Consider the following 23,624-nt stretch of genomic DNA (forward strand, 5'->3'; position numbering starts at 1 on the left):
CTTTACTCCCTTGATTGTATTTGTGTATCCCAGATAAATGTCTTTACATTTACCTTGACCAACTATTAGAATATCTTTGGATTCTTCATTTCATTCTTTGGAGTGGGGCCTATGAGTGTTTTTGATCTGTTCCTGAATGAATTATGTGTTTATGTGACGTTGTATGAATGCAAGCTGTCTGAACTTGAATGAATGTATGTTTGATCAAAAATAATATTCTCTTCTCCTTTCTTTTGATTAGGAACCTGTTTTTTCGTTATTTTGCTGTGAATTTTTTTTGTATGAATTTTTGATATATATTGTGTGTTTAAAAACATTTTATTATATGAACAAAACACTTGATTTGTACATTGTGATCACTTTGATAAAGAATTTAATAACTTTTTATTTATATATACTAAAAAGAAGCATTAATAATGAAATAAAAAAGAAAAAATTCTGTAACACTTATTGTTTCTGTCTTTCTATAAATTCTTCTGGGTGTCTATATGTATATATATGTTATACTACCTTAATCCAGCCAGAGTGTCATTTTGTTTGCATTTAAACATATGATACATTGTACATTTTTCAATAATAAGGGTAGAGTATATTCTGTTGTGTTTCTGCTTGTAGATTGGGCGTCAGCATGGAAAGCTGTTATCCAGCCTTACCTCCTTAGCTCAGTCCTTCCTGCCAACTGCCGAAAACCTGTATTTTAAGCATCCCTGCATTTGAAGCATTAATAGCTGCGTCAAACATGAAAGAAGTTAGTTCTCCTTCCTTTAGGATAGTTCTCGCAGTTTCCCTCTTACCCTCAGAGATAAGATCCAGTAAAGGAGCTATGTCATGCCACATCTGGTGATTATAAAAACCTAGAATCGCTAGGGCATTTGCTGTCTTAATTTAAACTGTAGCCATTGAAGAAATTCTCCGACCCAGATTATCAATAAGTTTGCTATCCATGTCTGGCGGTCCACATGATGGAGTTATTGAGGTCTTGGTCCTTCTCTGAGCTGCTGAAGCAATTACTGAATCCAGTCTAGTATGGCCAGTGAAGCAAGCCGGAGCTGAATCCCAGGCTTTGAATTTCTTTTTCCAGACAAGATACCACAGTTGGAACTGTAGGAGGTGTCTTCATTAATTTTAGACCTTCTGACCAGACATAATCAAGAATAGGTATGGATTTAACGTATTTGTGTGGTTGCTCTTTAAAGTCATACAGAAAACATGGTTGATCTACAGAGGTCATTGGTAGGTTGAATTTCTTGGCAGTTCTTTCAATCAACGAATGAAATATAGATATATCATCTGTAGTATCTAGTGGAATTGGCCCATCATTTCCACTTGGGACTATATCTTTCGGCTCTCATCATGCCTTCCATCACTGTCTGGTTGTAGCTCACCTTCCTTTCCTTCTACATCAGAATAGGTAGAACCATTAGAGTAATCATCATCCATTGACCGAACCCCTTGGCATCAGAGGAGGAGGTGGCGGGAATGGTTGCCTACATGGTGAAACTGATAAAAGAGCTGGTTGAGGAGGCGGGAGGATGGGAGCAGCAGGTAACTCCATTTAAGGATTATTAGATTACTGTTGTGACAATAATTTAGTAAAAGTATCCATCAGTAGTTGCAACGTTGATAAGAATCCATTGGCACTTGGACCACATGTGGCGCTCTGTAATATCTGCGTGGATTCTGCCTTGAATCCATTCAAGTATTTCCAGACTTGTACTTCTGTTGACACACATATTCACTGTAGGACTCATCATCGTCTAGTGTGTCCTATTAAAATTCTGAGACATTTCCCATATCCAATTGCACTGGGCTGTAAGATGCCAGTGAGGCATGATCACAAGACTCTTTTTCTTGATCTGACTGCAATACCTGTAGTGGAGGCAAATCTGTCACCCTTAAAAGTCAAAAAAAAGAATCTCCCATGTTATTTATTGACTGCCCAGTTCCGAACAGTCATGCTGTGGACAGTATGTTCATTGTCTTTGGCGGTGGGTTCGACATCGTTTACTCGCCGTCGATGGCATGTTCAACATTGAAAAAATCTCCGACATAGACGGTGTTGTCATGGATGGAATGCTCGATGTTGGTGGTGTCATTGTCAAGGAAGGAACTAATTCTTCATTTTTGTCACAGGTGAGTCTATGTAGTGCTTAGACTCTGGTTTGTCAGCAGAGGAGGTGGCTGCAAGCGCTCTAGCAAATAGATCATGGTCAGGAAACTGGACAATTCTCCTCTTCTGTGTTGCCTTCATGGAAGTGCTTGGGAAGCACTTCTCAAGGAATCTTCCGCTGAAGAGGGGGATCATCTCCTTTAGAAGGAGGAGAATTCTCTTTAGTCATTAGAAATAATGCCAACCTCCGTTTTAGGGTCTTAAGAGTCCTAGTTGAGAAAGACTTACAAATGTTGCAATCCGCTGACTTAGGTTTAGGATAAAGACAATAAATACACTGAGAGTGTGGGTCATCAGAATAAATCATTTTGCTGCCACAGATAAACAGGTTTTAAAAGAGATCTTTCTCCTGGTCAGCCATGGTGACATTTAGTGACAGTAGCTGGTCAGACCAAAGATCTCTCTGGTCCAGGAATTGAAGGAAAATGCTACTTATCAGTATGCATCTGTTCTTGGCTTGTAGAGCTGCAGATCCACACACTAAGCATAGATCGCCATCTGGTGTTGGGCCTGGATGTTTGCACTTGTTTTTGTCTTGGAAAAGTCTTTGGAAGTCACGAGATAGGTGACTCCTCGTTTGGATGATAGTGTGCATGGGCATCGACTCCATCTTCAAATTGTTTTTCTCCAGCAGGAAAATGATGGAGTTTTGTGAGAAACAGATAAGATGCCCATGTATGCTGTATCTAAATAAGATAATACTGGAACAGATAAAGGTAGCTGGGGGGTGGGTGGGCGTGTGTGAATCTGCAGCTCAACGTGCCAAGAACAGATGCATAATGGTAAGTAGAATTTTCCGTTCGAGGCATATGAGCTGCAGATCACACACTAAGCATAGATTGTATAGCATTACCCCTCCTTAGCGGCGAACACCAGTATCTGTTGCAGTGGTTTGAAATAATGTTAGGAGTACAACCTGGCCCCCACTAGCTTGCTGTTTTGTTTGCACATCTACACAATAGTGCTTTGTGAATGTGTGCGGTGTAGACCATGTAGCTGCTCTGCAGATGTCATGTAAGGGAATGTTCCCTAAAAATGCCATCTTTCGGGTGAAGTGGGCTTTAGGGGGAACTGATAATGTTTGTTTTGCTTTGTGATAGCAAATCTGTATGCATTTGACAATCCACCTTGCTATCCCAGATTTTGATTTGGGGTCTACTTTATGTGGTGGTGAGAAGGATACGAAAAGTCATTTTGTCTTGCGAAAAGGTTTTGTTCTCTCAATGTAATAAAGCAGTGCTCTTTTGACATCTAGAGTGTGAAGAGCCCTTTCTGCGACTGTTTGTGGTTGCGAGAAGAACACTGGCAACTCTACAGACTGATTGAGGTGGAAGGGAGAAATAACCTTAGGGAGGAATTTAGGATTCGTTCGGAGAACAACCTTATTATGATGTATTTGTAAGAAAGGTTCCTGAATGGTTAGTGCTTGGAGCTCACTAACTCTTTTAAGAGAAGCGATGGCCCTAAAAAAGCAACCTTCCATGTTAAAAACTGTAGCTCACATTTACGTAGAGGTTCAAATGGAGGACCCATTAGTCTTGTGAGAACTATGTTTAAATTCCACACAGGTGAGGGTAGTACTCTGGGAGGAATTATTCTTTTGAGGCCTTCCATAAATGCTTTGATGGCAGGTACTCTGAAAAGTGATAAGTGTTGCCTATTTTGTAAATAGGCCGCTATGGCAGCGAGGTGCAACCTAATAGATGTATATGCTAAGTTACACCTTTGGAGATGTATTAGGTAACCTATGATGTGTTGGATAGACACATCTAGGGGATTGATGGTGTTGTTATGACAATATATAACAAATCTTTTCCACTTAGCTGCATAGCAGGCTGTAGTGGTGGGACGTCTAGCCTCTTTATTATCGTTCATACAGTCTGGGGGAAGGTCAAGGTAACCGAATTCTAAGACCCCAGAAGCCAGATCGCAAGGTTGAGCTGAGCTTGGTCTGGGTGTCTGATCTCTCCACGGTTCTGGGTTAAGAGGCGTGGGGAGAGATGCAGATTTTGGTGCGGAACTACAGAGTGTTCCAGTAATGTGGTGTACCACGGTTGTCTGGCCCAAGTTGGAGCAACTAGAATGAGAGTCAGTGAGTGTTGCTGCAGCTTTCGCACCACCATTGGATGAGTGGGAGAGGTGGAAAAGCGTACGCAAATCTGCCTGACCAATTCATCCATATCGCATTGCCTTTGGACAATGGGTGTGGAAATCTGGCGGCGAAGCTTGGGCATTTGGTGTTTTCGTGTGTGGCGAAGAGGTCTATCTCTGGCTGCCCCCACAACTGGAAAAAGGGTTGAAGAACTTGTGGATGAAGTTCCCACTCGTGAATCTGTTGCGTTTGACGACTTAACAGATCGGCTATGTTGTTTTGGACTCCGGGGACATGATGGGCTAGGAGAAAAATGTTTTGCGGTATAGCCCATCTCCATATGCTCTGTGCTAGTTGAGAGAGCTGGAGAGAATGTGTCCCGCCTTGTTTCTGTATGTAGTACATGGCTGTCATGTTCTCCGTGCGGACTAGGACAGCCTTGCCTGATATTTGTTTCTGGAATGCCTTTAGGGCTAGGAATATGGCTAGTAACTCCAGGTGGTTGATGTGGAGTAATTTCTGTTGAGGAGTCCACCTGCCCTGCATGGTGTGATGTAAAAGATGAGCTCCCCAGCCGGAGAGCGATGCGTCCGCTGTCAAGACAATCTGTGGAACTGGCTCTAGGAACGGTCGCCCTTTGGAAAGGTTTTTGGTGTTCCACCACTGCAGAGAGCGATGAGTGTTACCGTCTACCAACACCAGATCTGTTAACTGACCTTGAGCCTAGTTCCATTGGCGTGCCAGGCACTCTTGGAGAGGACGCATCTGGAGTCTTGCGTGAGGCACTATGAATATGCAAGAGGCCATCATCTCTATGAGTTGCATGAACACTCGAGCTGTAAGAGTGTTGTGGCTCAAATCTGGTTATGAGGGATTGCATGCTTGCTATCCTGGTTGGACTGGGATAAGCGAGCGCTTTTGAGGTGTCTATTGTGGCACCTAGGTACTGTTGTATGTGGGACGGTTGTAGATGAGACTTTGCGTGGTTTACTGTAAACACCAAGTCGTGGAGTAGTTGAATAGTGGCGTGAGTGTGGTGTACACACTGACTGTATGAGCTGGCCTTTATGAGCCAGTCGTCCAAATATGGGAAGACGTGAATGTGCTGTCTTCTTGGATGAGCTGCTACTACCGAAAGGCACTTGGTGAATACCCGGGATGCTGTGGTGACTCCGAAAGGGAGTACTTTGAATTGGTAGTGTTGACCGTCCACTACGAACCTGAGATATTTCCTGTGAGATGTGTGAGAAGGAATATGGAAGTTGGGGTCCTTGAGATCTAGAGTGGCAAGGAAGTCACCTTGTGAAAGAAGAGGAAGGACCTGCTGAAGTGTGACCATGTGAAAATGGTCTGAGTGTATGTAGAGGTTTAGGGATCTGAGGTCGGGAATAGGTCTCAGAGAGCCGTCCTTTTTGGGTACGAGAAAATACAGAGAGTAAACTTCTGTGTTTTGTTGGTGCAGGGGAACTGGTTCTATTGCACTCTTTTGTAGAAGGGAGATGACTTCCTGCTTGAGCAGTGATAAATGTTGTAACACCATTGGGTGCTGTTTGGGTGGTATGTTTGGTGGGGTAGAGGTGAGTTCTAGACAGTAACCCGATTGAATGATTTGTCTCACCCACCTGTCTGTGGTGATGTTGGTCCAAACAGGCAGGAACTGTTGTAATCTTCCCCCGACTGGAGTGGAATGGGCCGGGGGGAATGGTGGGAAGTCGTTGGGTAGGGGTGGAGACAGAGCGGGTGTTGTTGGTCTTGCCTCTACCTTTGTTATTGTTTCCTCTGTAGCCTCCTCTATGGTAAACTCTGGTAAATGTAGACTGGGTGGGAGTCTTATAGGAGGTGGAAGAGTTGTCAAAGGAGTAGCCTCTGGAGGTGCCCCTGTAAGAGGAACGACGAAAGGAACGCCTGGGAGCTTGCGATTGCAAGGCTCCCATTGATTTAGCTGTGTCCGTGTCCTTCTTCAACTTTTCAAGGGATGAATCTACTTTAGAGCCAAATAGGTGTTCCTTGGTTTAAGATGGAACTTTGTACTTCAGGTTTAAAACCTGAAATGCGTAGCCAGGCATGTCTACGCAGGAGAACACTTGTATTGACAGCTCTGGAGGCGGTATCTGCCACGTCCAGCACGCAAGGAATAGAGGTGTTGGTGATAAGTTTCCCCTCCTGTATAAGGTGATTGGCCTTGTCCTCATATTTACCTGGGAGGTGTTGCAATAGGGTTTCTAGCTGGTCGTAATGTGCCCTATCGTACCAGGCTAACAGTGCTTGAGTGTTGGCGATACGCCATATGTTAGCTGCCTGTGAAGCGGTTCTTTTGCCAGAGGCGTCCAAGATTTTGGACTCTTTATCGGGAGGTGGAGCGTCATCTGATGTCTGAGAGTTGGCCCTCTTTCTAGCATTGGAGACTACAAGGGAGTCTAGTGGTACGGGGCCCTTAATGTAAGCTGGGTCTGCTGGGGCAGCCTTGTATCTTTTCTCGATCCTGGGGTTAATAACCCTAGCCCTGACAGGATACCTCAGGTGCATGCTTGGTGACTCCTTTTAGCATGGGCAGACTAGTGGTAGACCTTTGTGGGTTATCAAAGGTGTCCATAAGGAAATCATCTTCCACAGGGTCAGTATGCAAGTCAACCCTGTGGTATTGGGCAGCTCTGTGGAGTAGCTGATGAAAACCCATTGCGTCCTCCGGAGGGGGAAGGCCTGGAGGGGTAGCCGTCATCCTGTGGAACATAAGGGACATCTGCCGTACTGTAATCTTCCCAGGGGTCAGGGGAATAAGGTGAACTCCCTAGTGGCTCATCATCCGCACCCCCTCCTGAGGTGTCATCATCATCATCCATTGGTGGAGGAGATGGTGTAGGAGAATGGTGTGGTGGGGAGGAGGTGGAGGAGGAGGAGGAGGAGGAGGTGGGGGAGGTGGTGTAGAAGGGTCCCTGAGGGAAGATATGGCAATGTCCCTTTTTTTTGGTGGTGGAGCCGGTACAGGCGTATCCAATGGTCTCTTCTTTGTACTCAAAGTCAGCTGACCAGTTTTAGGGTCTTTTAGAAGAGTTTTCTGTTTAGGGTCTGGTCTAAATAGCTCTCCTAATAGAGGCTGGTCTTTCGGGCTCCGACCGTTTCGGGTCGGAAGACTTGCGCGGCACCGACTCTGGACCGGTTTTGTGGTCCTTTGGCTTGGAACAGTGATGTTTTACAGTTTCTGTGGCCGGTTGTGGAACCGGGTGTGCATCGGAAGCTTTAGGGATCGGCTTTTTGCTCGGATCCGAGTGTTTTTTCGGATTCGATGGAACGGTGCCTGTAGCTTTCGGTGCCGAGTGCTTGGATGTGGAGGCAGCGATCGGCACGGAGGAGGAGGGCGGTTTCTTTTTCGGTGCCGGCGACCGCTCGGTGCCGATGGTAGACTGACTCGAGCCCGAGTCGCCTGAAGGCTTAGTAGGCTTCTTTGCCGGGCCCGAAGGCAGGGCATGGGAAGCAGTCTCTCGGTGTGCACCTTCTTTTTCTTTTCTCCGATATGTCGCTTCATTTAATGCTGTTTTTTTTTCCTTTTGGGATACTCTGTATTAATGTTTTGATTACTTCAAACCTATGTTTGGCCACAACTTTTGTCTATTAATAAAAAAATAAAAAAGGCGATGATGCTCAATTTTCAGCAACTTATAAAATTATCCATTTAAGAACAAGAAATGTCAGAGAAAACATAATGACCTGAATACACTTTCACAAACCATTTTTAAAAGATGAGCGTAAGAAAATAGGAACAATGTGGTCTGTAAGCCTTAAAGGCTGGAAAACTGGTGCTGCTCCTTCTACCACTAGTATCTGATCAATACCATCAGTATGCCATCATGTGCCGCAGGTGGCAGTTGAGCCTATTCTTTTACAGAAACTAAGTATCATGGCAAAGGTCTAAAAATAGTACCCTGTGCCCTTCTCAGGGGACAGGAGGGCTGTTTAGGACTATAATCTAGATTGCCCTAGAGGAAAAATAAAATTGAAGTTAAGTACCTATTCCTTCTCCTTGAATGGATTTTCATTATTAGTACTAAGCACTGAATATAAAAGAAAAGCCATTCACAAAAAAAGGCATGGAAAGGGCAAGTAGAAACCATACTTTAAAACTAGCCAAAAAGATTTTGCAGAGGGGCTTGACCCGTTGAACTTCAGCTCAAAACATTTCTGCTAACACCAGATGCAGAACAACTTATTTTTAAATGAACTATGCTTTCCTGTGGAAGAGCGTCTGTTTTCTCTCAGGATGGATATACAATATTTTACCAGGTCTAAATGACGTATACTGCAACAGTTCAGGAGTTAAGCAGCTTCACTCATTGACGTTTGGTTAAGGTGCAGGATCCAGCCCCCAATCTTGAATAGGAGATGGGGTCTGCACATTGGCTTCCAATAGGTGTAGAATGTTAGTATAACATCATTTCTGAAGCCACTCTGGGGTGAAGAGTATCATTCCTGCTTTGTCTCTTTTCAATTTGATGAGCATTATCAGGATTACTGAGATTGGCAAAAACACACAGTTACATTTTATTGACCCATCGATCAAAAGTGTAATCACCATAATTACTGGTTGGTAATACCTAGATGCATAATTTGGGCATTTCTTGTTATCTGTGTTTGTGAACAAGTCTTTGTCTGGAAACCCCAGTTTGCAAAAGATGTCATGCAGAAACTCCCCTCATTCATTACTCATTTGTGGTTGTATTGAATTATTTGCTTCAGCATCCTGTACTACACATAGGTGGACTTCTGTGATGCACAGGTTTCCCGCAATCTGCCATCTCCAAATATTTTGGGCTTCTAGAGACTGAGTTCTGGATCTCGTGCATCCCTGCTTCTTAAGATAATGTATTGTTGTAGTATTATCCAACTGAACAAGCAAGGAAGATGTTGGGTAGCTTAGCAGAAAAGGCTTGAGGGTTAGATGAATTGCTATTAATTCCGGATGGTTAATGTAGTAGGTAGTTTCTTTCGAGCACCACAACCCTTGAACCTGAAGACCATTCACCATAAGCACAAATAAAGTACGCTTTGACAAACATACCCTGGAGAAGAACTAGATTTCCATCAGAATGTTAGACTTAAGCATCTTAGTAGGGCAAGGGGACTTACCTGCAGGACAAAGAGTACACTTTAGTGTGTCCCTCCATGCACTGGCCAAAAATGACATGACCTTCCACACCCTGGGGGCTTTTGGGTGCATCAAAGAACACTAGTGGCAGGTGTCATGAAGATTTAATAAAGACCACCATTTATGGCACTTACAACAATGTTTGACTCCTGAAACCTTCAGAGGAAACATCTGACCACATCACTGTTGAAGCTGAGAGAAAGATTATTGAAGCATTGAGAGTGCGCTGGACCACGTTGATAAGGTACAGAAAATCAAGTACAAGATGGCACCTGTAACACACTGGTGACGTCGAACAAGTTACTTACCTTCAGTAACGATGTATCTGTAAGAAACATTAGTTAGTTAGATTCCTCACCTTAGAATATCCCCAGGCGTCAAGCTGGATCCGGAAAGATTTTTCGTCAGCAATACCCCTTGCGCATCGCTAGGCGTCGTCTGCGACTCCGCGTCCGTCGTTGGCGTCGTGCGCCGGAATGACGTCGGAGTACTTAGACGCCGCCCTCGCGCGCTGAGGTCAGTTCTTGTACATAGCTTTCTGCGCCAGGAACGCAGAGCCATGCAAGAGACCGACACTGGTGCCAAAAATCTATGGCCCTAGAAAGGATAGCCTTAACCCTAGATGTCGGTTCGCAGAACGGGGAGGATGGGTGGGGCGGTGAGGAATCTAACTAACTAATGTTTCTTACAGATACATCGTTACCGAAGGTAAGTAACTTGTTCATCTGAAAGAAACACGTTAGTTAGATTCCTCACCTTAGAATAGATACTCCAGTAATACCAACCCCGGTGGTGGGTCTGCGAACCAAGATCACACCAGAAAGTCCTGGAGAACAGAACGGCCAAAGAAGCCATCTCTCCAGACTTGGCTGTTCAGGCAATAATGCTTGGCAAACGTGTGCAGCGAGGCCCACGTCGCCACTGACAGATGTCCTGCAAGGGAACTCCCCGTCCCAGGGCAGTAGTCGCCGCTGTGGCCCGGGTGGAATGGGCTCTCAGCCCTACAGGAGGGTCTTTTTTAGCCAAGGAGTAACAAGCTTTTAGACACAATACGAGCCACCGCGAGATGGTCCGCTTGTGTACTCCCCTTCCCTTCTTAGCACCCACGTATCAAACAAAAAGCTGGTCATCCACCCGGAACTGTTTGGTGCGGTCCAAATAAAAGGACAGCGCCTGTTTTGGGTCCAGAAGGTGGAGCCTCTCTTCCTCTTTCGAAGGATGCGGAAGCGGGAAGAAGGTGGGCAACGTGACAGACTGACCGATGTGAAAGGGAGTCACCACTTTCGGAAGAAAGGAAGGACGAGTCCGGAGGACAACCTTGTCCGGATGAACAGAAAGAAAAGGAGGCTTAGACGATAGAGTCTGGAGCTCACTCACCCGTCTAGCCGAGGTGATAGCTACCAGGAAAGCAGTCTTAAGAGTCAGAAGACGAATGGGACAATTGTGAAGAGGCTCAAAGGGAGTGCACATCAGAAAAGTCAAGACTAGATTCAAATCCCACTGAGGCATTACGAAGGGGACAGGAGGAAACATGTGAGTAATGCCCTTGAGGAAACGAGAAACAATAGGGGATTTGAAAAGAGAAGGCTGATCAGGAAGCCGGAGGAAGGCAGAGATAGCAGAAAGATAACCTTTAAGAGTGCCCAGAGCAGAGCCCTGCTGGGCCAAAGAAAGAATGAAGAGAAGAACCTCAGAAAGAGGGGCGGAAAGGGGATCCACAGCCTTTGCTGTACACCATGCCACAAATTTGTTCCACCGGCAGGCGTATACCGTTTTAGTGGAGGGACGCCTGGCTGCCAGAATCACATCGCAGACTTCAGGAGGCAAGTCAAATGGCATCAACTGTCGCCGCTCAATCTCCACGCATGGAGGTGGAGACTGGACAGGTTCAGGTGGAGGACGGTCCCCTGCTGCTGCGACAGAAGGTCCTCCTGAAGAGGCAGTCGTATCGGGGGATCGATGGACATACTGAGTAGCTCAGGATACCAGTACCTTCGTGCCCAATCCGGAGCCACCAAGATGACTTGGGCCCGGTCGTGTCTGATCTTCTTCAGCACTCTGGGCAGAAGTGGTATAGGCGGAAAGGCGTACAACAGACCGCAACTCCACTCGCGACGAAATGCGTCCCCGAGCGAGTGCCGCCTTGGAAACTCCAACACGCAGAACTGCTGACATTGCGCGTTCGCTTCGGTGGCGAATAGAACTAACCAAGGCTCTCCCCACTGCCGAAAGAGGCCTTGCGCCACGTCCGAGTTTAGACGCCACTCGTGATCCATCATGCACCGGTGGCTGAGTTTGTCTGCTCTGGCGTTCAGAGAGCCCGCCAGATGTTGAACCACCAGGCTTCCTGACAAAGGGTCCACGACCCCACCCCACCCTGTTTGTTGCAATACCACATGGCGGTGGTGTTGTCCGTGAACACCTGCACCACACTTCCCCGGACAACGGGAAGGAATGCCTTCAGTGCAAGTCGAATCGCTCTCAGCTCCAAAAGGTTGATATGGAGCCGAGTCTCCGCCGGAGACCAGAGACCTCTGATCTCTGCCTCCCCCATGTGGCCCCCCCATCCCAGGAGGGACTCATCCGTCACTACTACGTGCTCCGGTTGGGGTAGGGAGAGGGATCTGCCGCTGACCCAATCGCGGTTCGTGAGCCACCACTGCAACTGCTTCGCAGTGCCCTCCGAGATCAAGACATGGTCGGACAGGTTGCCCCGATGCTGAGCCCACTGAAACTTCAGGTCCCACTGCAGAGCCCGCATTCGCCACCTGGCGTAATGCACCAACAGGATGCAGGAGGCCATCAGCCCCAGAAGCCGCAGCACCAACCTGACCGAAACCCAGGATAGAGGCCGAAAGATGGGAATCAGAGCCTGAATATCCCAGGCCCGCTGTTCCGGAGGATAGGCCCAGAACTGCGCCGAATCCAGAACCGCTCCGATGAAGAGGAGCTTCTGGGAGCGTCTCAGGTGCGACTTCGGCACATTGATGGAGAACCCCAGCAAATGCAGGAGGTCGGCCGTAGTCTGGAGGTGGGAGACGACTTGCTATGGCGAGCCCGCCTTCAACAGCCAGTCGTCGAGATAGGGGAAGACTGGAACCCTTGATCTGCGCAGATGAGCTGCGACCACCGCCATCACCTTCGTGAACACCCGAGGGGCACTGGTGAGGCCGAAGGGGAGCACGGTGAACTGAAAGTGCTCCTGACCCACCGTGAACCGCAGGTAACGCCGGTGGGCCGGCAGGACGGGGATGTGAAAATAAGCGTCCTGCAAGTCCAACGCTACCATCCAGTCTCCAGGGTCTAGCGCAGCCAGAACCTGAGCTAAGGTGAGCATCTTGAACCTATCCTTCCGGAGGAAGGCGTTGATGCTCCTGAGGTCCAAGATAGGGCGTAGGCCCCCTTTGCCCTTCTTGGGAACCAGAAAGTAGTGGGAATAGCAACCACGACCTACTTCTGGACCAGGAACGCGCTCGACGGCCTCTTTGGCCAAGAGGGCCGTAACTTCCTCCCGCAGAAGATTCAAGCGATCCCCCGACATACGGTGGTACTGCTGTGGCATGGTTGGAGGGGTCGTCTCGAAGGGGAGGGAGTAGCCCCTTCGGACAATTTGCAGCACCCACCTGTCCGACGTGATGGAACGCTAGTGGAGCAGGTGATGGCGAACTCTGCCGCCCACTGGCGTGGAATGGGCCTGAAAGCTCGGACTAGGAGGGCTTTGAGGCGGATGCTGCCGGGGTGGATGTGGACTGACCGGCACGTTGTCCTCCAGTAGCTCCTCGGCAGAATCCACATCCGCGTGCAGGTTGGTTCTGCGGCCGGTGGCTAGACGGACGTGAGGAGGCGCTCCTTCCCTGGCCACGAAATGGACGAAAGGCGGAAGTTTGCGGCTGCGGACCGAGAGACCCAAGGACTTGGCCGTAGCCCGGGAGTCCTTGAAGCGAGCCAGCGCACTATCCGCCTTCTCGCCAAAAAGGCGAGTGCCATCAAAGGGCATATCCATGAGGGTACTCCCGAGAAAGACGTGGACCGTAGCCAGGCGTGGCGATAGAGCGCCACCGTGGTTGAAATCGCCCTACCCAACGAGTCCGTGGTGTCTAGTCCACATCGTATGGCGTGCCGTGCTGCGTCAGCAAGCGCCTGGGTGAGACGTGACCGGGCCTCCTCCAGACACAGGGGCACTACGTCCCCACAGAGAGTGGGAATAACGGTCCAAGAGGCAAGCAGTATTCAAGGACCGCAGTCCCAAACTCAGGGAAGAGAACAGCTTCTTTCCGAACTTTTCCAGCCTCTTGGATTCCCGATCCGGAGGAGCGGACGGGAAGGAGGATTGGGAAGTCGAGGCCTGGATAACCAGACTCTCGGGCGTGGGGTGGTGGGACAGAAAACTGGGGTCGCCCGGAGCAGGGCGGTGGCGCCGGGCCACGTTCCGATCCACAGGAGGTACTGTGGAGGGCTTGGACCAGGTGCCCTGCAGAACGTCCACTAGTGTCTCATTGAACTGCAGCAGAGGCTCCGTGGAGCTTGCTGACGGTTGAAGCACTTCAGTGAGGATGTTAGACCTCACAGCCACAGCAGGCAACTCCAGCCCAAGGGCTTCGGCCGCCTTACGCACCACCACTGAAAAAGCAGCACCTTCCTCCGAGGCCACAGTCGGAGGAGAGATGAAACCGGCGTCCGGGGAGGTGTCCAGACCACTGGCATCCCCCAGTTCGTCTGCCCAGTCCTGTGAAAGTTCGGCCTGCCTGGCCATAGGGTCCTCAGACCCCTCCCAGTCGCCCCCGTCATCCGATTCCTGATAAAGAGGGGGAATAACCGGAGCCGGGCGGTAGATGAAATGCTCATGCATCGGCGTCGGGTGCGGTGTCGAGCGGCGCCGCACCGGCGCCAGGCCCGGACCGGGGCTGAACCGGTGAACGGCGTCGTCCGGAGACGACGCCGGAGGTGGAACCGGTGTCGGCGCCGGCAGAGGAGGCGTTGTGAGGTCGACCAGTGCCGGCAGAGATCCAGGCCTGGATCCCTCGGGGACCTGCGGCGTCGGGACCGAAGTCGTCGACGGCGCCGGGGCCGGAGCCCGGGCTCGCGAGGTCACCCAGTCGAGCCCGCGGGGCCTGAAGGCGCGCCGGCAGGCGTCAACGCGGAGCCAGGCCCCTCATGGCCGAGAGGAAGGCACTGATCTCCGCCGGAGTCGCGTCAGTCCCAGGGACCGGCAGGTATGGGGACGGACGCAGCTCCTGCGGCTCCGATGGAGCCGCGGGGGTGTGCCCACCCTGAACCTCGACCGAGTCGCGCGACCGGCGAGGGGAGTCCGAAGAGCGGTGTCGCCTCTTGGACTTCTTTGAGCGCTTCGACTTACCCGAAGACTTCGAGCCCGACGAGCGATGATGGTGGCTGCGGCTCCGCGACCGGTCCTTTGACCTCCTCCTGGACCGGGACCGTGAACGGCATGGAGCCGAGTGTTGAAGCTCGAGAAGCTTATGGGACCGCTCCCGCCTAGCCTTTGAGGTCAAGGCCTGACAGTCGTGGCACGACTCCGCATCGTAGTCGGCCCCCAGGCAGTAAAGGCACCGGCGATGGTGGTCCGTCACCGACATCAGTCGATGACAGGAGTCACAGGCCTTAAAACCAGGCATCCTACCGGCACCAGAGTTGAGTCGACAGAAGACCAAAAATTTTCGTCAAAAAGTGACTAAGGGGTAAGCTCTTCCCGGATCGGTGCTGTCTGGCGCGGAAAAAAGAAGAACTGACGTCAGCGCGCGAGGGCGGCGTCTAAGTACTCCGACGACGTCATTCCGGCGCACGACGCCAACGATGGACGCGGAGCCGCAGACGACGCCCAGCGACGCGCAAGGGGTATTGCTGACGAAAAATCTTTCTGGATCCAGCCTGACGCCTGGGGATATTCTAAGGTGAGGAATCTAACTAACGTGTTTCTTTCAGATATGTCTAGCAGGCAGAATTGTGGATCAAGATGGCATGGGAGAGCTACTGTGGAGGGCTGAGTGGGGAGAGATTTTGCAGACTAGCGTGATGCCTGTAAAGAGAATTCTTAAGGTGAGGAATCTGCAAGATGATGTACCCATCGGTATGGAGAATTCACATGGTCTCCTCACTCCCGCCGATGACTGAGTAAGTCAAGCACCAGAATCACATAGCTCATTGTGACTATGGCTGCCTGGGTGAAGTGGTGGATCAGTCAAGAATGAAGATCACCCAGTGAGTAACCATTGGTCTGCACTAAAGTCAGAGGGGGTGGCACATCTAGGGCAACGGAAAAGGAGGGAAAGAGGATGAGAAATTTGTTAGCGAGAAGAAATAAAGAGCATTATGCATCATCGAAGAAGAGTGGGTGCAACACTTCCACTTAAAGGGAAGGACCAGTCATCATCAGCGGAGGGGCAGTAGCATTGAGAGATTCCCCTAGGAAAGCCTTCTGGCTGAACATGGTAGAAGAAAAGTTCTGTGTACTGCCCATCAATGTCCATCACTTTATTAGAAAAGGTTTATCAATGAAGGACAATGTGGTGAGGCAAAGAGAGCAACTGCAAAGAGGACATACGCAGAGAGGGAAACCACAGTAGAGGCTTAGGCAACAGAGGCCCTAATAACAATCACAAAGGACGGCATACACATGCTTAGGGACTCGACTCACCGCTTTCTCAAACTCCCGAGATAAGTTTTTCATTCCTTTCCCTAGTACTCATCCTTTGCCACACTTGAGTTGCATGACCCCAATTCAAGTCTGATTCCTTGAGAAATCCCAGCATGGTGTACTTGTATGCAAAGCTTAATAAAGTGAGAGAAGGTAATCGAGGCCAGTAGACCCAGAATCTCTTATCAAGCAAGACTTAGGACTATATCGAAAAACCATAGCTTGAAATTGTTAATTTATATATGCTATTGTTTATAGGAAGAGGCATGCCATCTGATGGCAATATGCTATTGGGTGCCCATCTCTGGTAATAGCGTTATTCAAACAATAAATATCAATAATATTATGGTTTAAATTTCTTTATTGGTTTTGAAACATAGAAAATTAGCAATTCAAGGCCAGTGGCTATACAATATTAGAAAACATTCTCTCCCCAGAACATGACCTGGCAACATGTAAAAACAAAAACAGTATTGTCTCATGCATATCCAAACTATAAATAGGACTCTCTTAGGTAGTAGTGAGAAGGGCCTCAGACAGACGAAGAAGTCATAGATATTTGGGACAAGTGAGTTTGTGGAACTCTGATGTTAATAATTTCAAAAAGGGGCTCCATACTTTGGGGAAGGAGGCATCCTGATTCGATACGGTGAGGGTTATGCGTTCCATCCCTAGTATATACCACATTTGGTGCAGCCATCCTTGGTATGTTGGAGTGTGCCCCGTGCCCCATTGTGCTAAGATATTCTGCAGGGCCACCCCCAGCGCCAGTCCAATCTGTCTTCCCAGACGGGCTTAAGTGGAAAGGTAAGTGCATTTGGTAGGCCCAGGATGATGTAGGCAGGGAATCGGGGAAGATTTATGTCAAAGTGGGTATCAAAATCATTAGGAATGAGAGCCGGACAGCCCCATAGAATATTTAACAGAGTGCCCAGAGATTCGCATTGGCGACAGCAATCAGGCGTTCTGGATAGGTTGCACTTGTGTAGCTGAGTGGGTGTAAGACAGCAGTATGTGACAATCTTTGGCGCTGTTTCGATACTTGATATATTGAGGTAGTTTGCCTAGCGCATGGATAGATATCCCCTCATTCCTTCAGCATCAGCTCTCGGCCTATCTCCAATTGCCAGCGTTTCTGGCTAGTAGATTTGGATGAAGTAGCCGCAGGGCTTACTGAGCAATATAACTCAGAAATTAGTCGGAGATTGGATGTCCTAGATAGTAACTACCGCTCAAAGGGGGTAAGCTGACTCTGTGCTCCAGAGCGGATAGATGTGTATGTCACCCAGTGGCGGATCTGAATGTAATGCCAACGCACAGACTCCAGCAGAGCGTGGTCTACATGCAGGGACTCAAAGGTGGCAGGCCCCTCCAGATCAAACAGGTGACCAATACACTTGCAGCCCACTTGGTTCCAGAGGTCAAACGCAGGGCTATTCTGGCCCAGAGTGAAGTCTGGGTTCCCAACTATCAGCGTCAAAGGGAAGGGATAGGAGGCAAGGCCCTCCCATATCGCCACTTTATACCAAACAGCCGGAGAAGAATTAGTAATAGGGTAGAGGTGGAGGCTTTTGGGTCGAGTGTTTGGGTAGGAAAGGAATACTCCACAAGAACTGCCCTGTTAAGGCCTTATTCATGAAAAGCCAGTGGTTCTCAGACTCATCGCGAGACCACTCCACAAAGACTTTGATTTGGGTAGCTTGATAGTAGCGATAACGATTTGGGATCCCAAGACCTCCTTCAGTTGAGGGTCTGTAACTGAGATCCCTGCGCAAACAGTTTTTTTAAATTGGCCCACACAAAGCGGTTAAATATCAATAATTTTAAAGTAAAAAATGTGTTTCCTGTAGTTCTGTGAGGGTTCCTAGCCCCAACAGTTTGTGTGTTTATGTTTCACTTGGTTATATTTAGGCCTAAATCTTCCATTTAGGGAAATAAACTATGGAGTTTACACAGAGCGTCCGTGGGACACTAATCTGTACAATGGATGCGGTGCCTGCGCAGGTACTGCCGTAAGGATTAGGATGTCTCTTTCTGACTGCCTTTTCATGGCGGTCCCACTGCCAGGAAAAGGCAGCCAGAAAGGGACTGTGGGGGCCACAAGCAGGGCCTTAGTCCCCTTGGGCCACTGCTAAGTGGCCACGGGGCACATGTGTTGCCCCCACAAACATCCAAGAACTGTGGGCCAGGCACCAAATGGTGCCTGTCCCATGGTGCATGGATGATTAAAAAGTGCCTTTTTCTATTGCACACCGGTCGTATCTTAATAGGGCAGGTGAGACCCCCGACTCTGTTGGACGGTATCCTTTGTGTCCCTGTACTTAGATTAACTCAAGGCACTAGGAGGCAAAATGGTCTCCGACTGGGATGATCAGAACTTTCTGATTCTTCTGGGATACCCGGAATGTTCAGTACATCAATATTAGAACCTATCTACAGACAAACCAGTCCCAGGCATCAGTTCAGGATTTTCTGACTCCCTTCGCTACAAGTGCTCCTTCTATCTTGCAATCTGTTTAAGAGTTGCAAAGAAGGAAAATGGTGGTCAAAGACAAATTGAGAGACCTTGCAACAGTGTTCCTGGAAATAACAGCAGTGCAGAAAATCAACAGGACCTTAGACTTCAAAATGATATCCAACTGGAAACTTGGGCTAACCCTAAGGAATACTGCAAAGCACAAAAGAATTGCATGTCAAGCACAAATTTTTCTTGCTCAAAGGAATGTTAGATTGTTCTCTCTCTCAGTTAAAAGCCTAAAATAATTTGAAAACTTGAAGATACAAAATAATATATTTCTTTATAATTAATATAAATGTAACACAATTAATTCTTACCAAAAGTTCAGATGTTCCCAGTACATCTAACGTAAGAGACTGTATCCTTGAATAGTGTACTCCAAGTTCTCTGTGTATTCCTGAGCACTCAATACAAGTCAAAATTCCCAGATTTGTAGACAGCCAAGTAGGTTCTAGGAGAAATCAGACGGCAATGCATTTAATGAAAGAATGAATTTACTTTGGTATTCATTGTTTAACCTATGCCGCAACAAAGAACCAAGAGTTTCGAGAACTAACACTTGCAGTACCACCATGTGGTTATCAAAATGTGTAACACAAATAATTCTTTAGACCAAAGAAATCATCTTTTCCTTGCTATTTATTCTCCTCCTGAATACAGACAGATTTTTATATGTATATGGACAGGGGAAACTCAGATGACAGTGTGTATGGTCCAAGTAAAATAAATGCTTAACACTTGGTAAAACCCACCAGCATTCATTTATCCATGATCCGGTCATTTTCCATTAATAATATATCAGTGTTACCTGATGCTCCACAATCACAGCATATATCATTCCCAGTCATCCTCTGGACTTCGGATATAATTTCCTTTGTCAGTTCCTGAACAATATTATTTTCTCCGGTGCTCTGATCACCTTTGAATGCATTATTTAGTGCTTCTTCTTTGCTGTTTTGTAGCACAGACATCCATCTAAAACACAGGTAGAACATTTTCAATAAAGTGAAGAGTATATACTATGTCCTGTACAGTAAGTATTGTTTAAAAAAGCCTCCTTTTACGCCTTAGACTTTACTCTTATTTTGGGTCATACTCCAAACCGTCAAAAAGTGTTGCAAACCAAGAAGCTTTCAGAACCTAACCAGTGAGATAAACAATATTTTTGAAAGATCAACCTCTAAAATATCATATGATAACTCTACTGGTGTCAAGATCAATTCAGACAACTGCTTTTTATAACCTTGTACAGTTGAACAAATACTATACTGAAGCGAAACGTTTGTATGAAATTCTTGTGAATTGTGACATTTTGAGAGAAGTACATCACTTGTAGACCACCCTCATGAGAATGCTGTTCTTAAGTTTGCAATTCTTAGTGCAAATATTTTTGTGAATGGTAAACTGACCTGCTTATTGGGGTTTATCTTTTTTTCTTTCTCACCCCTTTGGTTTTCGCTTTCTCTCAGTCATACCCATCCTGGTGTTGTTCTTAACCATTCAAATGTGTGATTCCTGCTATTACTTATTTGTTGTGTTATGCTCTAACTGGGTTGTAATTAGATGTTTGTTAAATTATGAACTTTGAAAACTGATAAAGATGCATATAAAACATGGCCTATGATACTTTACAAGTTAAGAAGAATCACAGACCAGGATTTCAAGATTCTACTAGACTTGCATTGTCAATCTCCCGGCACAAAGACGCAGCGCTTCTACCTGATCCTAGAGGCAGCTGAGCATACACACATAAATAACATCAAATAAGAAAAGTCTACTGAAAATAAATAACATTTTTTAGCAATACTGGAGTTTGAAAGTTCATTACAATTGAAACTCCAGTAAATCAAGAAAACATTAAAATCTCAGATCATATCTTTTCAGAGTAGACTTTCTCTTTTTTCTGTTTATTAGAGAATTCTCCTGAGGATCAAGGGTCTTCTGATGTGTGTTTAGGGTCTTTTTCAGTGTCTTTTTTGGTGATTCTGAAGGTACTTGTTCATGTGATCTGTCCCAGATTTTTCATGAGGTGTATGTACATATGATAACTAAGCTAGCCACCAACTCTCTGATGTTAGATCACTTTATCGCATTTTTCTACAAGACACACTCTCAACTTCATACTTTAAAAAACTACATCTAAGAGAGAAAAAACATTGAATGTGCACAAATCAAGGGGACCCGAAGAATTTTCAAATAAAAATGTTAAATCGAAAGAGGCAAAAGCTTCACAGAAAAGTTCAAAATGCTTCTGCTTAAGCAACGCAACATAAACGTTCTGCCAAAGAGAAGGCCCCATAGACTGAAAGTAAGACTAGCCCAGCGCTTTTATTCTATTATCAAAGCTGGGATTATGCAAATGATATGAGCTGATAACTCCATTTTATATCCAACTAGCTTGCATTCTTCAACACAGGAAATCGCACCATGCCGGGTTCCCTAAATTCACCCGTCAATGAATTAACTAATCTCTTATGTTCATGTTGAAGGCTTCACATCGACAGCTAGTTGACCGCCCTATGGCAGAAAACAGCAGTTGTTAATCTTTTGACTTATGTGCAACCTCAATCAGAGGCCAGGGAACTACAGCCTTAGCAATTTCTATGATTTTAAACGCAGAACAATACACTATTTAAGAATCAAGACTACATCAAACAAATTATCAAATATTTTAATTTCATCTACATACACATTGCTTCAATTAAGGGTACCAACTGTCCATACACGATTTTGTTTACTGTATTTGCATTGTTTCCATGAGTCAAACTAAGGATACCAACTAAACTTTTAGCCTCCAGTTTTAAATTCCTACATATTTGCCAAGTTTTATAATATTTTCAAAATCGCTTTCTTTACGTATATATATTTTATTGATTTGATTATATTATTTAATCTTCTAAAGAGTTGTAAAGTCCCTGTTCATCTGTTGCAAACATCAGGTTAAGCCCCACTGGAGTAGGGGTCTATAATGTACCAATAAAGGTTTATGGATATCAAACCGTATATATGTCAGTCTCAAACTATTAAAATTTTACAGCATTTTTTATAATCCTTAAAATGTAAATAGGTTATGTGACTGTTCAATACAATAATTATTTCAAGTTCTCTAACAGAAGACCTTGAAAAAGCAATACAACGGATACCTGGATTTCACAGATGGCGCACTGATTTTTAGGTCGCAGCTGTGAAAGTGCATACTTTGCATCTTTAGACAGGCATACATGCAAATGGGTATAGGCATAGAAACAAAAGGCTCTGAGTGCGAGTCAACATTGCAGCCGTTATTTTCTATTGATCTTAGGGTGTCAGTCTCAGCTAGATGGGGACGCTGCTGGGTTAGCCCACTTTCCCAGGAAGATTAGTGTTTTAGTGGTAAGTCAACTATAATTTTGTAGTTCAAAGTACCGGAAAATGTGAAAAAGTTAGGAGAATGGCGTGTGGTGGGCTTTAGGAGGGCGGTATGGGTGATTGCTATAAGCCCAATACAGGGACGTATTGAAAATGTCATGACAGCCACCACATTCCCGTTCCTTCAAAACCACTGTCAGCCCCCATACCGCTGCTCCCACACATCAATGCCACCATTAAAATGTAATAACATGTAATGTCAAAGCAACTGGCTTTCACGATTTAGGGCAAGATAACCCAGTGGATTCATGTGCCTCCTGCAGAATCCTGTTGATGATTTTAGACTCAAAAGTCGTATTTCACAAACTGCCACCACCCTTTAAGTATTGTCTGCAGCAATCTATCCCATGAAAAAAATGGTTTTGTTTTTTGCAACCCAGGAGGAAAACGTACCACTTAGATGACAAAAAGGATTCATGAGTTTAAACGATACCACTTGACAAGTGTGAGTAAACTGATGCATGTATTAGTAGGCTGTGTGTGGTTATGGTTAAGTGGCACAGCCCCAAACAAATGGTGTGCAATTATTACCCTAGTTCCAGGTTAAAAAGCGGGAAGGGCTGATCGGGAATGAGGGGTTTAGTGTTTGTTCTGATAGTTAAGTCGGAAGTACAACTGCAGAGGGGAAGAGCCAACAGGATCAAAGCACGGTGAGTAGCAGCAAGAGGCAAAAGGCCATGATGAACTGGTTCCGAAAGTTATTCTACAAACCCATGGTACGTGTTCAGGCTTTAAGATGTCACAGTGCATTTTCCCCTCACCATCGACAATGTTGTCAACGGTCCAACTGTAATTTTTATCGTTGGAGATGATTTCTTCATAGACTGTGCCGTTGTCGATGGTAACGTCCATGTAAATTTCAACGTTGTCATCATTGAAATTGAAGTCGTCGACAATGCCATAGTTGGGGCCAATTTTAAATAAGACTTGCTAGTCACTGTGACAGATTTGTCTGCCAACGGTGGCTTTCTTCAAATGTAATGCGAGACTAGGTGAAGGAGCGGTAGGCTCAGATCATATCTTTTCAGAGTACTTTCTCTTTTTTCTATTTATGAGAGAATTCTCCTGACGATCAAGGGTCTTATGATGTGTGTTTAGGGTCTTTTTCAGTGTCTTTTTTGGTGATTCTGAAGGTACTTGTTCATGTGATCTGTCCCAGATTTTTCATGAGGTGTATGTACATATGATAATGCCATGGCAGTGAAAATATTTAGAGAAAATCTACTGATAAACGCTCATGGTAACATTTATTACTACTGTGCAAAGGTCAAATTTGAATTAATTACCACAGTACAGCAAGACAGACCTGAAAAACATGTCTTACTGCCACACAGATTGCACTTAACAATGAGTTTGCACGGGAAAACAACTCTCCTAGTATTCACTACATCTCTTCTATGTGATTTTACCTTGCTGCAATAAATGCAATCCCTAGCACCCTGCACAGTTTTGATTAAATAACTTTAGTTGAAACAAACATGTAATATACTATGGCACAAATCATATAAACAAACGTACAGACTAATATGCGATGTATTACCATTACTGAGGGAGGAGAGGGGAATCACAATTCACTCAAGACTTTGCCTCCCGCAGCTCATGGCCCCGCCCCACACCCAACAATGGCAATAAATATATTACACT

The 23,624-nt window shown here is 46.3% G+C and overlaps 1 protein-coding gene across 5 annotated transcripts in view; it reads right to left on the reverse strand.

Annotated features, from left to right (window-relative positions):
• The window catches only part of ASAP2 (ArfGAP with SH3 domain, ankyrin repeat and PH domain 2), a 1,162,669-nt gene that overhangs the window by 563,391 nt on the left and 575,654 nt on the right, over positions 1–23,624 (reverse strand). For all 5 annotated transcript variants that reach the window (XM_085610735.1, XM_085610732.1, XM_085610734.1 and 2 more), the window contains 2 exons: positions 19,381–19,547; positions 18,890–19,023 (listed from right to left, as the gene is read on the reverse strand). In XM_085610735.1, the coding sequence (XP_085466861.1) occupies positions 18,890–19,023; positions 19,381–19,547 (301 nt within the window). The remainder of the gene's footprint in view (positions 1–18,889; positions 19,024–19,380; positions 19,548–23,624) is intronic.

This window comes from Triturus cristatus, chromosome 6 (assembly GCF_964204655.1).
Source record: "Triturus cristatus chromosome 6, aTriCri1.1, whole genome shotgun sequence".
Taxonomy (NCBI): Eukaryota; Metazoa; Chordata; class Amphibia; order Caudata; family Salamandridae; genus Triturus; species Triturus cristatus.